Source organism: Trachypithecus francoisi, unplaced genomic scaffold (assembly GCF_009764315.1).
Source record: "Trachypithecus francoisi isolate TF-2019V2 unplaced genomic scaffold, Tfra_2.0 Lachesis_group8, whole genome shotgun sequence".
In the NCBI taxonomy this organism is placed as follows: domain Eukaryota; kingdom Metazoa; phylum Chordata; class Mammalia; order Primates; family Cercopithecidae; genus Trachypithecus; species Trachypithecus francoisi.
The window spans coordinates 21,243,590-21,255,909 of record NW_022681473.1 but is presented as its reverse complement, the minus strand read 5'-3'; the positions used below and the strand labels follow the sequence as shown (position 1 = coordinate 21,255,909).

At 41.2% G+C, this 12,320-nt stretch overlaps 1 protein-coding gene across 1 annotated transcript in view; it reads left to right on the top strand.

Annotated features, from left to right (window-relative positions):
• The first annotated feature begins 3,479 nt into the window (after positions 1 to 3,479).
• HSD17B12 (hydroxysteroid 17-beta dehydrogenase 12) overlaps positions 3,480 to 12,320 on the top strand; it is a 173,115-nt gene continuing 164,274 nt past the window's right edge. Inside the window, exon 1 of the mRNA XM_033207762.1 lies at positions 3,480 to 3,907. Coding sequence (XP_033063653.1) covers positions 3,748 to 3,907 — 160 coding nt within the window. The 5' untranslated portion in view covers positions 3,480 to 3,747. The remainder of the gene's footprint in view (positions 3,908 to 12,320) is intronic.

The following is a 12,320-nucleotide window of genomic DNA, read 5'->3' as shown; positions in this document are numbered from 1 at the left end:
TGCACATCATAGCTGAAGATACAGTGGTGAACAAGAAAAGTTCACTGTACTAATGAGCTTATATTCATTCTATTAGGTGGATGGACAAAAACCTAAGGAAAACAAAGTAAGGTAAAAGGATAAGGATTGCTAGAGCAGAGGAAAAAGCCATTTCGGATAGTTATGAAGGGAGGTCAGGGAATACCATTCTAAGGGGGATGACATGTGAACAAAAGCCTAAATAATACAAAGGAGTGAGCCTTGGGAAGACAGTAAGAGGTTTCAGGCAGAGGGAAGCAGAAGTGTAATAGAATGGCTCTGAGACCAGAATGAAATTGACTCATTTGAGGAACTGCAAGAAGTTAGTGTGGCTGGAATCAAGTGAGCACAGGAGAGCGTGGTCAGTGTTGCTAGAGAGGTCAGGGCAGACAAACTCAACTTGGAAGATTTTGTTCTTAATGTGATATAAAGTCCTTGAAGGGATTTCAGTAGAAGAAATGATATCTAATTTACTTAAAAAAAAAAAAAAAGAAAAAGAAAAACACTCTAGTTGCTACATGGACAACAAACCCCAGGCTTTAGAGAGACCAGTTAGGAGGCTATTGCCATATTCCAGGCTAAAAATGCTTGTGATTTGAGTTAGGTTAGTAGTGGCCCATCAAGATATATTTTGGAAGTAGAATGAATAAGACCTGCTAAAGAATTGGATATGGAATGTAATGGAAAGAAAAGAATCAAGGTTCAGGCCTGGCATGGTGGCTCACACCTGTAATCCCAGCATTTTGGGAGGCCTAGGCAGCCGTATAATTTCAGGTAAAGAGTTTGAGACCAGCCTGGCCAACATGGTGAAACTCTGTCTCTACTAAACTCTGTCTCTGTATTTTGTATTTTTGTAAAAATACAAAAATTAGTTGGGTGTAATGGCGGGCACCTGTCACCCCAGCTAATTGGGAGGCTGAGGAAGGAGAATCACTTGAACCCGGGAGGCGGAGGTTGCAGTCAGCTGAGATTGCACCATTGCATTCCAGCCTGGGCGGAAAGAGTGGAAAAAAAGAAAAAGAAAAGAATCAACGTTCATCCCTAAGTCTTGGGCCTTAGAAAGGGAGTAAATGACATTATCATTAACAGAAATAGGAACAAAAAGAGGAAGAGGGTGTGTGTGTGTGTGTGTGTGTGTGTGTGTGCATGTGTTGAGTGTAGAGTTCTATTCTAAACATGTTAAGTTTGAAATGTTTATTTTATATCCGAGTAGAGATGCAAATAGGCGGGTGGATATATATATATATATACCGTATAGAAGTCTAGACCTCTAAGCAGAAGTTGAGCCTGGACAGAGACATTTAGAAGTAATCAGCTTACAGTTGATATTTAAAACCAAGGGACTGGATAAAATCACATATTAGCGAAGAGAGCTGGGGTCTGAGCCTGAGGGCATTGTGTAATTTAGAGGCCAGTAAGAGAAGGGGCCAGCAAAGGACACTGAGAGGAAAACTGGTCACTCCCTGTTGAATGGTAGAGTAGGGTTAGGACTGAGAATTGCCCATTTGCTCACTATTTTATACCTAGTACCTAGCTCAGTGGACTGGCACGTAATTAGAGCACAATAATATTTGTTGAATGAATGAATCTTCACTTTTGTTTATTTCTTAGATATTTGTTGGGGTCCCGTAGGTACCAGGCACTGTTTTAGGTCCTGTGGATTCACAGCATAGTGTCCCCTGTAATCATAGATTCTAGTGGGGGCCACAGACAGACAGACATATGCAATAAAAAATTATGTATTGTTAGTTTGTAATAACTGTCTTCTCCCCCTTCCAGCCTATTCTAAGGAGAATGGGACTGAATATCTAGAGGGTGCTTTGTTGGTGAGCAATGATGAGCTGGGATATATAAATTTGGGGATATAGCTACACTGTAGGCAAAGATTTGGGGAAGAGGGAGAAGTTGAGGGAGAAGAGTGGTGGGCTTTTAGCTGAACTGAAGAGGTGGCCCCAGCCAAAGGTACCAAATTCAATTAAAATAAAATATGATGTCAGCTCAACTCACATGGCTGAATTCTGGAGGGTAATTGATGGTTTACATTTACAGCCTTAGGGTTAGACCTAATTAATCTGGTAAGAGAATGGAGAAAGGGGAGGGGGTTGGGCAGCAAGAAATCAGGCTCAAATTGAATCTTATTAAACTATAAAGTTAGCTGCAAGATACGTTGAACTATTACCCTTAGAATTATTATCCTTAAGTTCCTGCTTTACAAAAAAGACTCTTAAGTCTTGAATCAGCAGCCCCCATTGGCTAAGAACAAATTTTAGGTACTTTTGTGAGCCCAAATCCATGCCAGAGAAGGGAATAAAAACTCTTGAAGAAAGGTAGAGAGTAAGTGTGAAGCACTTTATTGTTTTACATAATTTTTTAAACTTACCTTGTGGTCTTTCTCCTCTGGAAGTTTGCTAACGTAGTTCCCATGCCTCTATCTGGACTTCACACTTCTGTGCCCCTTGGAAATACCACTCCCCCGCCCCCCAACCAGAAAAGGGAAATTTAAAAAAGAAAATAAAATTTTCTATCCTCCTTTGAAGACAAATTAAAAGATACAATCTCCTTCCAAAACTAATTGTTCAGCAAGCTGTGTTCCTATATTTTTCATTCATCGTACAGCTCTGATGCCATCGTGTAACAGTTATTAGAGTTATTAGACTCCATCAGGTTATTTGCCTTGAACTCCAAATTGTTGGGAACTAAGTGATGTTTACTGCTCGGCTGGGAGGGAGGTCTGGCATTTAGAGGGCCCTCTGTGAGTGAGTGTAACCCGAGCTAATGCCTGCAGCGAGGAAGGCACAGACACAGAAGACTGCAAGCCTTTATCTGGAAAAGTTTATGGAAACAGTGACAGCACGCTTAACCATGATATATTTATTATATAACTATATCATACATGTAAAATATATATTTATTTAATAAAGAGTTGAAAATAAAACCATGGCTCCACACCCATTTCTTTTCTTTTCTTTTTTTGTTTTGTTTTGTTTTGTTTTGAGATGGAGTCTCACTCTTTCCCTCAGGCTGGAGTGCAGTGGCGCGATCTCGGCTCACTGCAACCTCCGCCTCCCGGGTTCAAGTGATTCTCCTGCCTCACCCTCCTAAGTAGCTGGGATTACAGGCGCGTGCCACCACGCCCGGCTAATTTTTGTATTTTTAGTAGAGACGGGGTTCGATGTTGGCCAGGCTGGTCTCGAACTCCTAAGCTCAAGCGATTCGCCCGCCTCGGCCTCCCAAAGTGCTGAGATTACAGGTGTTAGCCACCGCCCCCTGCCCACAAGCCCACTTCTTACTACAATCTTTCCATTCACTAGCGGCTTCTCTGATCCCATTTCCTCTTCGAACCTGAGCTCAAACCAGCCTGGATCTGACTGGCCAATCCGAACGCATTCTTCCCCAGTCGCGAGTACGGCTGCAGCCAATGAGAGACCGGGGCGCCTCGGTGGGGTGAGACAGGGCGCTAGCTGGCGGAACCCTGGGGGGCGTGCTGACGGGGGAGTGTGGGCGGGGCAGTGGAACTAGAGTCAGCCAATTGCTGACGCACTACGCGCAGAGGGAAAAACAGATCACCAATAGCGACACGCATATGGTCTCGCGGGCGGGGTTTAGGCCCAAAGTGATGTCGGAGCAGCGCCTATTAGTGTCATCCTCACTGTCACGGCCGGCGCCCCCTCCTGGATTCATTCATTCGCTTTTTTCATTCACGAAGGTAGTGAGGCCTAGTGGAAAGCCATGGAGAGCGCTCTGCCCGCCGCCGGTTTCCTGTACTGGGTGGGCGCGGGCACCGTGGCCTACTTAGCCCTGCGCATTTCGTACTCGCTCTTCACGGCCCTCCGGGTCTGGGGAGTGGGGAATGAGGCGGGGGTCGGCCCGGGGCTCGGAGAATGGGCAGGTGAGTCGGATGCAGCGCCGCGTCTTCGCTCCTGCGGCGGCCGGGACCAGGCCTGGTCCGTGATGACCAGTTCCGGGCTCTGCTCCTGGCCTTCCCCTCCCTAGCTCTCTTCTTTCTCAGGCTCCTGCGTCCCTCGGGCCCCTCCTGGCTCCCTTGGCTGTCTTCTGCTTGCTTAGACTATTTGCAGAGTTTTAAAGTACGAAATACACTGCTCGCTCAATCCTGGGAATCTAAAGCGCAGCTTGGGGTGTAGGAGAAAACTGCCTTAAGCCCCTGGGGCTTGTGTCCTTTAAGCCATTCCGGGTTCATGGAGCCAGTCAGTCGCCCTGCTGCCTCCTTAGTTACACGCTGTCCTCCTTGGTTCGCCCCTTGTAAGTGTTTTTAAAATAAAGTTTTTCGCTTGGTTTGAATATTGACCCTGTGCTAAGGATGCCGAACATTCTGTTAACATGTTTGGGCTGAGGACGGAAGACGGGGTGTAGGGACACAGAATTTCAGAAGGCTTTTTGCACGGCGGAATCGTACCTCCCCAGTTACGATTAAGATAGTAATCGTATCAGGATTTGGCCTGTTTCATACAATTTACAAAGCGCCTTTAAAAGGAATTCTCGCTAAACTGTTCTGGAGTCCTAACGAGTAGCAAGAACTATTGCTTCTGTAAAATGATAACTCATCATGTTAAAATCAGATTTTTTTTTTTTTTTTTGGCACAAGGACGTTTGTGGGAAAGAGTATACCCATAAAGACTGAACTAAACACTTGGAACTTGTAGTCGGAGGATTTTTAAAATGGAGGACGAAGGTCAGACTGAGGAAATAGGGAAAATTATCTGCAGGGAAGTTTTGTTCCCCCCCCCTCGTTTTTTTTCTTTTTCATCCTATTTTGTTTCCTTCTTTGCTTTATTTTCGTCTCTTTTGGCCTTTTTTCCCTTTAAACCAAGTGATTACTTGTGATATGCTTGTGGTCGTTCCCTGAGATGATTATTTATTTTGATGTTTTATGATCGAATGTGCACTTCCTAAGCGTTTTATTGAATTTTGGGGCAGTTAGGCATTGCCTGCAGACTGGGCTCAGGTAAGATACACTAATAATGTTACTCCATGTTCTTTGTTTATTCAGAAACATTTAAACAACTTAGTAGGAAAGACATATGTTAACCTTTTGGGTTTATGTTAACATTAAGAGAAAACATCTTAGCAGTGGATATGTATGTGAGATCTTTGCACGATATGGAGCAACATTATAATAGTGTTTCACAATCACCTGTTTCTCTGAGAAAGAAAGTGAAGTGTTCAGCTGGGTGCGATGGCTCACACCTGTAATCCCAGCATTTTGGGAGGCCGAGGTGAGTGGATCACGAGGTCAGGAGTTTGAGACCAGCCTGGTCAACATGGTGAAAACCTGTCTCTACTAAAAACACAAAAATTAGCCGGGCGTGGTGGTGTGCGCCTGTTGTCCCAGCTACTCAGGAGACTGAGGCAGGAGACTCCCTTGAACCTGGGAGGCAGAGGTTGCAGTGAGCTGAGATTGCACCACTGCATTCCAGCCTGAGAGACAGAGCAAGTCTCCATCTCAAAAAAAACGAAAGTGAAGTTTTCAACTTGGTGATAATTAAGATTATGATTTCCCAATTGACTTGCCCACATTCTTCATTGTCCGTTTTGGGAAATCTGTTTGAGGACTTTTGCTGTAGTTACACAAGACAGTTATGCCTTAGGGAATTTTGTCAAGATAAAATTTGTAATTGGTAAGCAAAGACTAATGTTAATAACTTGTTGTTTTCTTTTTCTTTTTCTTTTTTTTTTTTTTTTTTTTTGAGACAGGGTCTCGCTTTGTCACCCAGGCTGGAGGGCAGTGGTGTGGTGGTGTGATCATAGCCAACTGCAGCCTCGAACTCTTGGGTTCAAGTGATCCTCCCACGTCAGCCTCCTGAGTAGCTGGGACTATAGGTGTATATCACCACACAAGCTAATTTTTTTTGGTTTTTAGTAGAGACAAGGCCTTACTATGTTTCAGAGGCTGGTCTTGAACACTTGAGATCAAGTGATCCTCCTGCTTCAGCTTCCCAATGTGCTGGGATTATAGCTGTAAGCCACCATGCCTGGATTTTTTTTTTCTCTGTTTAAGATTGATCATATTGGTTGATTATTCAAATAAGTCCAAGTCATCTACATATGAGTCTATAGTAAAAGGCAAGTGATGTAACATCAGAAGTAACATTTGTGTTGAAAAGATTTGGCCCCAGAGGAAGGATAATTGATAAATTAAGGGAAGTATTTGTATAAGATTTAGATACGAAATTTGAACTGGAACACTGGAACAGCAGAGGATCATAGTATCATAATTGAAGTGAAATGCTGACAGGTTCAATTTGCCCTGGGTTGTTGGAATTTTTTTTTTTTAAGTGCTTAAGCAGAAGAAGTGATCTTAAAAGAAAATACTTCCTTTATCTTCAAATTCTGGGACTCTTCAAAAACAAAATTAAGAGCAGCTCATCTTAAACAGGTTCTTCATATGACTTGGAGGGGTGAACTGAAATAATTTGAAAAACAAACTAGCAGAGATGACACTTGAATAATTAGAGTTGTGATTAAAAATATTGTTCTACCAAAGTTATGATTTTAGAATTGTTGTATATAAATAGTACTAGTAAGTTTTTTTCCCTACAAAATTACTATCTTAATCTTGAGTCTCTGTTCTTATGCAGCCTTTGACTCTACTTTCTAGTACTAATATTTAATATTTTCCTCTTTATAACCACTTATATATTTTAAGTATTTTATATTAGCATATGTTGAATTGATAGCATATTTTTATTCTTGTTATTCTTAGTCTCTTCATGTGAGTATCTTCATGTGAGTATGTTTAATCTGTCTGCCTCAGATTTTAGGATCTGAGGGGCAGAAAGCGTGGATTCTCACTTTGTCTTTTCTCACAAATTGGCTCTTCTAAACTTAAGAACAAAAACTTTGAAAAAACTTGAAATACATGTATGCTTCACAATCAGTAAAAATATTCTAGGTAACAGGTTCCTTAGTGTTGTTAGACTTTGAAGACTGTCCATTATTTGGCCCAGACTCTAATTTATCTCCATCTCCTGGTCAAGAGCTGGACCATCTCTTTTTCCTAGTTCTCGCCAGTAGCATTCCCACTCAGGTGAATCCCCTGTGTTCCCTACACCCCTAGCAGGTGGATTTAGCCAATTTAGTAGGTAAGACTTCTTTGTCTGTCATTGTTACCTGAATACTTCCTGTATTTCTTAGGAGAACAAAAGGAGATCCTGTGAATGTGGAGTTTCAGTTGTTTGAAGGTCAGTGTAGCAAGTAATCAAAAGGAGATTGATAACAAAGGTGGTCAGTTTGTATTAAATAAAGGAAAGAACAGTCACTGCTATAGAGCAATAAAAAATGTAATCTGTAAAATGTGGTTTGAGCATAAATACATTTTGCATGTATTTGAGTAGTTTTCATTACTGGAGTTCATCTCAAATGATTGCTATTGAAGTAAAGTGGAGATGACAGATGCAAAGGCAAGGTAAGTAGACTTCCAATGTCAAGATATTTTATAACTTTAAACATAAGACAGCACTCTGAGCACTTATTTTTAGTTTTTAATGAAGAGGATATTTGTTCCACGCAGTGACGAGTAAAGGATCCACTAATCAGTTAGTGAGTCAGATTTTTTAAAACAACTTTAGTGAGATATAATTAATATACCATACAGTTTGCCCATTTAAAGTGTACAATTCAAGGTTTTTATGCTCACAGGGTTGTGCAACCATCATCAAATCCAATTTCAGAACATTTTCATCTTCCTTAAAAGAAACGCTGTACCCATTAGACCCCCCACTCCCTGACCCCCACACGCTCCAGCCCTAGTCAACCACCAATCTACTTTCTGCCTATGTAGATTTGCCTGTTCTGGATATTTCATATAAATGGAATCATACAATAGTCATTTTTTTTTTTTTTGGGAGTGGCTTCTTTGATTTTTGCATAATGTTTTCGAGTTTCATCTATGAAATCTGTACTTCATTTTGTTTGTATTGCTGAATAATATTCTGTTTTGTGGAGTAAAGTTAGATTTCACAAAAAGTCTTCAACCCTTTGTTTTGCCCTCTGGATATTTACATTAGCAAATCCCTAAGATGTTGTAGCTTCTGGTTGCTGATGGAACTCATTTGGCTTTGTAGTATTCCAAGGTTCTCCTAATTCAGTAGATAGTGAGGACTTAAAAATGGCAGGAATGGTGTGGTTCTCCTCTGGAAAAACCATTCATGAAAACATGCTTTGCTTAGCCATGCTCGAGAATCAAAGAATTCTCAAAATCACAGGTGTAATCACAGTTTCTGTTTTCACATTGGTTAACTGCACAGGGTTAACCTCAAATGACTGAAGAATACTTGTGTAACTAGAGCTTATTAATAGTAGGTGTCTTTCTTTAACAAGAGTTTGTGATATCACATAATTTGAAGAATTATATATGAAATGTTAGTTACTTAAATTGACAACCCAGAAGAATTATTAATAACTATCATTTATTGAATGGGTGCTTGAAATGTGCCAGGAACTTGAGATTATTTTTAACCTCTTTGAGCTGTGCTCCATTGTCCCCAGTGGACAGAGGAAGAATCAGGGGGTTAAGTAAATTGCTTTCATTGTCTATAGTTTCATAGCTATTAAATTGCCAAGTCAGGATTTGAAACTAAGTCATCCGTTCTGCAACATTCATACACCGTACGTTGGTGATGGGCCTACAGACTGGATGCGTACTCCGGAGTAGATTTCCTTATGCCTACAAACTTTATTAAAAGCTTTTTGGTTGGCCGGGTGCGGTGGCTCATGCCTGTAATCCCAGTACTTTGGGAGGCCGAGGCGGGTGGATCACGAGGTCAGGAGATGGAGACCATCCTGCCTAACACAGTGAAACCCCGTCTCTACTGAAAATACAAAAAAAAAAAAAAAAAATTAGCCGGACGTGGTGGTGGGCACCTGTAGTCCCAGCTACTCGGGAGGCTGAGGCAGGAGAATGGCGTTGAACCCGGGAGGTGGACTTTTCAGTGAACAGAGATCGCGCCACTGCATTCCAGCCTGGGTGACAGAGTGAGACTCCGTCTCAAAAAACAAATAAACAAAAAAACCAAAAACCAAAACAAAACAAAAAAATCTTTTTGAAGACATACTTTCAATTTTTAAAATTTAAATTTTTGTTTTATTTTTAAGAACAATCTCAGACAAAAAGCAGGCACAATTTCAAATTTGCACATTCTTGATTTTTCGGGAAGGATTGCACAATAGTTGGCACATTTTAGGATCAAGTAGCTTGGGATTTTCTTCAGATTTGCAACCATGAATCTTGTTGTGGTATGAGAAAATACTGGAAAGTTACTAAGGTACTTAGTAAAGCAAAGGGTTTGACAGTCATCAGAATGGCAGGATTTGACTTTGAATGCTATTTTCTGTTTATCGCTCTGGCATTCTTGAATGGATTTAGTGACTCCCTGGAGGCCCAGCTTGGTAAAGGTCATATGCTTGCTGTTGACATTCTAGTACTAGAGTATAGATACCTGTTCTTACTGGTGAGCGGATGTTGATTGCAGTAGTCATTACATGGGTTATATTTTTCGCAGAGGCACGGCAGGTGAGGCAAGGCAGAGAAACAAACTTAGTCATAAATGTTTTTGAATATTTGTTCATTCTGCGCTTTGGCTCCCAAAAGGGAGTACGTGTGCCTAAATGGAACAAGTTCTGCAGATTAGAGTTAGCAGGGCAACTTTCAAGTACTAGTGCTGGAGTCTACATAAGAGGAAACAGATGCAACTGAAGGATTGGACCTAAAAGCAAACCTTTATCTGATTTGGAGGAAAAACCAAAGAGGGAGGTTTCCTGGGATTACAGATCCTGAGTCTACACTCCCTGAATATCTTCTTCCCTCGCTCCCTTCCCCACCAGCCCCCATTGCTCCACCCTGTTTTGTTTGTTTGTTTTGGGCTTTTTTTCTGTTCTTTCTTTCTGTGCAACACTAACTTTCCTGTTTAGAGGTCAAACCTGAACTTGGAGACCCAAACCTGGACTTGAATTCTAGCTTCCCTATAGATTTCATAGGCTTATTGTGAAGTGTAAATGAGAATACTTATTCTCTGTAAAACGGATAGTACATAAGTGCTTTATAACTTGTTATTAATAGTATTGTTAGCGTTAGTAACATTGTGCTCTGATACCTGAGCTAATTGCCAGGGTAAGGTTTAGTAAGAAAGAGTTGATACCTGGGTGACGACATTGTCAGATAACTGAGATTACCATTGCTACTTGCAACTGAGAGTGTTGAGCTTTCAAACTAATTTTTTGTTGTTGTTGTTGGTTTTGGTTGGTTGAATTGAAGATAATTTATATCTTTCAGTTTCAAAAAAATTTGTCAGAAGACTTAGATAACAAGATTTATAAGTTTAGAATGCATGGGTAAATGGATTTGAATAGGTCAGTTTCAGTGCATTAAAAGCTATTTGTAGATAAGGATAAGTTAAATGTATATTTTAAAAATAGTGCATCCTTTATTTCATTTCCCTTCTTGTCACTCTTAGCAAAACAGCATGTAGAAATTCATATGCATGTCATCTGGGATGGATTGAGATTAAGGTTAGGGAGGCAGGGTGAACAAAGCCCTCACTAGGCTTGGAGGAGAGTATGATGTAACGCCATTCATTTGCCCATTTCTCCATCACAAATACTGTTGAGTGCCAACTATAGACCTTATAATAGTCCAGTGGGATGGCAAACAGTAATCAAATGAATAAATTGTGCTACGGTAAGTGATGAGAACAGGATGCACTTGATCCTGTGAGAATCTGTGAGGGAAAGTTCTAGAGCTGCCCTGGGGAAGCGATGCCTCAGCTGAGATCTGATGGGTGAGTGTAAGTGAGCCAGCTGGAGTGACAGGAAGGGCAGAGGGAAGAATGTTCTTGGCAGAAGGAAGAGCAGTTGCTAAATTCTTAGGGCAGGAAAGGGCTGGGCCCTCATGAAACGAGGGCTGAGTGACTGGAGCCAGGAATGGTCAGACATGAGTCCCATGGAACTGGAAAGGCAGGAAGCGCAACGAGCAGAGCCTTCAGCCTTTATCCTGGAGCAGTGGAAAGCAGTTGAGGTGATTTTAAGCAGAAGGGTAACACTGTTGAGTTTGCAGCTGTAAGCAGAATTTCTTGTTTCTGTGACTTCCCTAAAGTTATTGGGGGCCCTCTTTGAGAAAACATTGTTACACAGATATAGATCAGTGTAGGTATTTAGATAACCTCAGTTAAAACTGTCTTTTAAAAAATGTCAATTGGCTGGGTGCGGTGGCTCATGCCTGTAATTCCAACACTTTGGGAGGCCGAGGTGGGCAGATCACTTGAGGTCAGGAGTTTCAGACCAGCCTGGCCAACATGGCGAAACCACATCTCTACTAAAAATACAAAAATTAGCCAAGTGTGGAGGTGTACGCCTGTAGTCCTTGCTACTTAGGAGGCTGAGGCACCAGAATAGCTTGAATCCAGGAGGTGGAGGTTGCAGTGAGCTGAGATTGCACCACTGCACTCCAGCGTGGGCAACAGAGCAACACTCTGTCTCAAAAAAAAAAAAAAAAAAAAGTGAATATACAATAAAATGAGAATTTATGCTTTTTGTAAGGGATGCCACTTTTGTGCACTTCTTAGTTATCGTCTCTCAGAGACCAGTTCTCTCTGGGGGAAAGGTCTGATCACTGTGGTATGGGAAGTTCTTCTCTTACAGGGACTACTGAGTGATGGGGTTGTTGAAACCCTGAAACTAGGTTATTGCTTTGTCATGGTAACTCCATAATACCATGGTGTGGTAGTTGAGAAGCTTGCCACAAATCTGTATCAGAAGGAATGCTTTGTTTTATTTGTTGATGTTTGTCTAGTGAAACAATGCATTCGCCCTATCTCTACCTGGCAATTCCAGGAAAACTATCCAGTTTCTGGAAAGATATCTTTGCCACCATTTCGTGAAGTTATTTCCATTTAAATAACCTAGTCATTGTGGAAGAGAGGAAGGGCTAGACAGTTTAAGAACTTGAACAATTGGTGCCTCTCAAGAGTATTACATTGGGAAACAGTATAGCTAACAAACAGATTGGCTTTGGAGTCAGCGGGTGAGCTGTGCCGTTACTAAGCTGGTTGATCTTAGGCAAAAATAGTTAACCTCTGAGCATAACTTCTTTCATTTTTTTAGGGGGATGATACTTTTCAGGATTATTATGATAATTAAATGAGATGTAATTGAGGTTCTAGTATAGTCCTTACTGTATTTTTATGGATATTAAGTAACATATATTTAAGAGCATCATTTGTTTGTATAGATTACTCTTATTGGATGAAAAGGGATGGTTGAAACTAAGAAATAATTGTAGTTCACTCAGC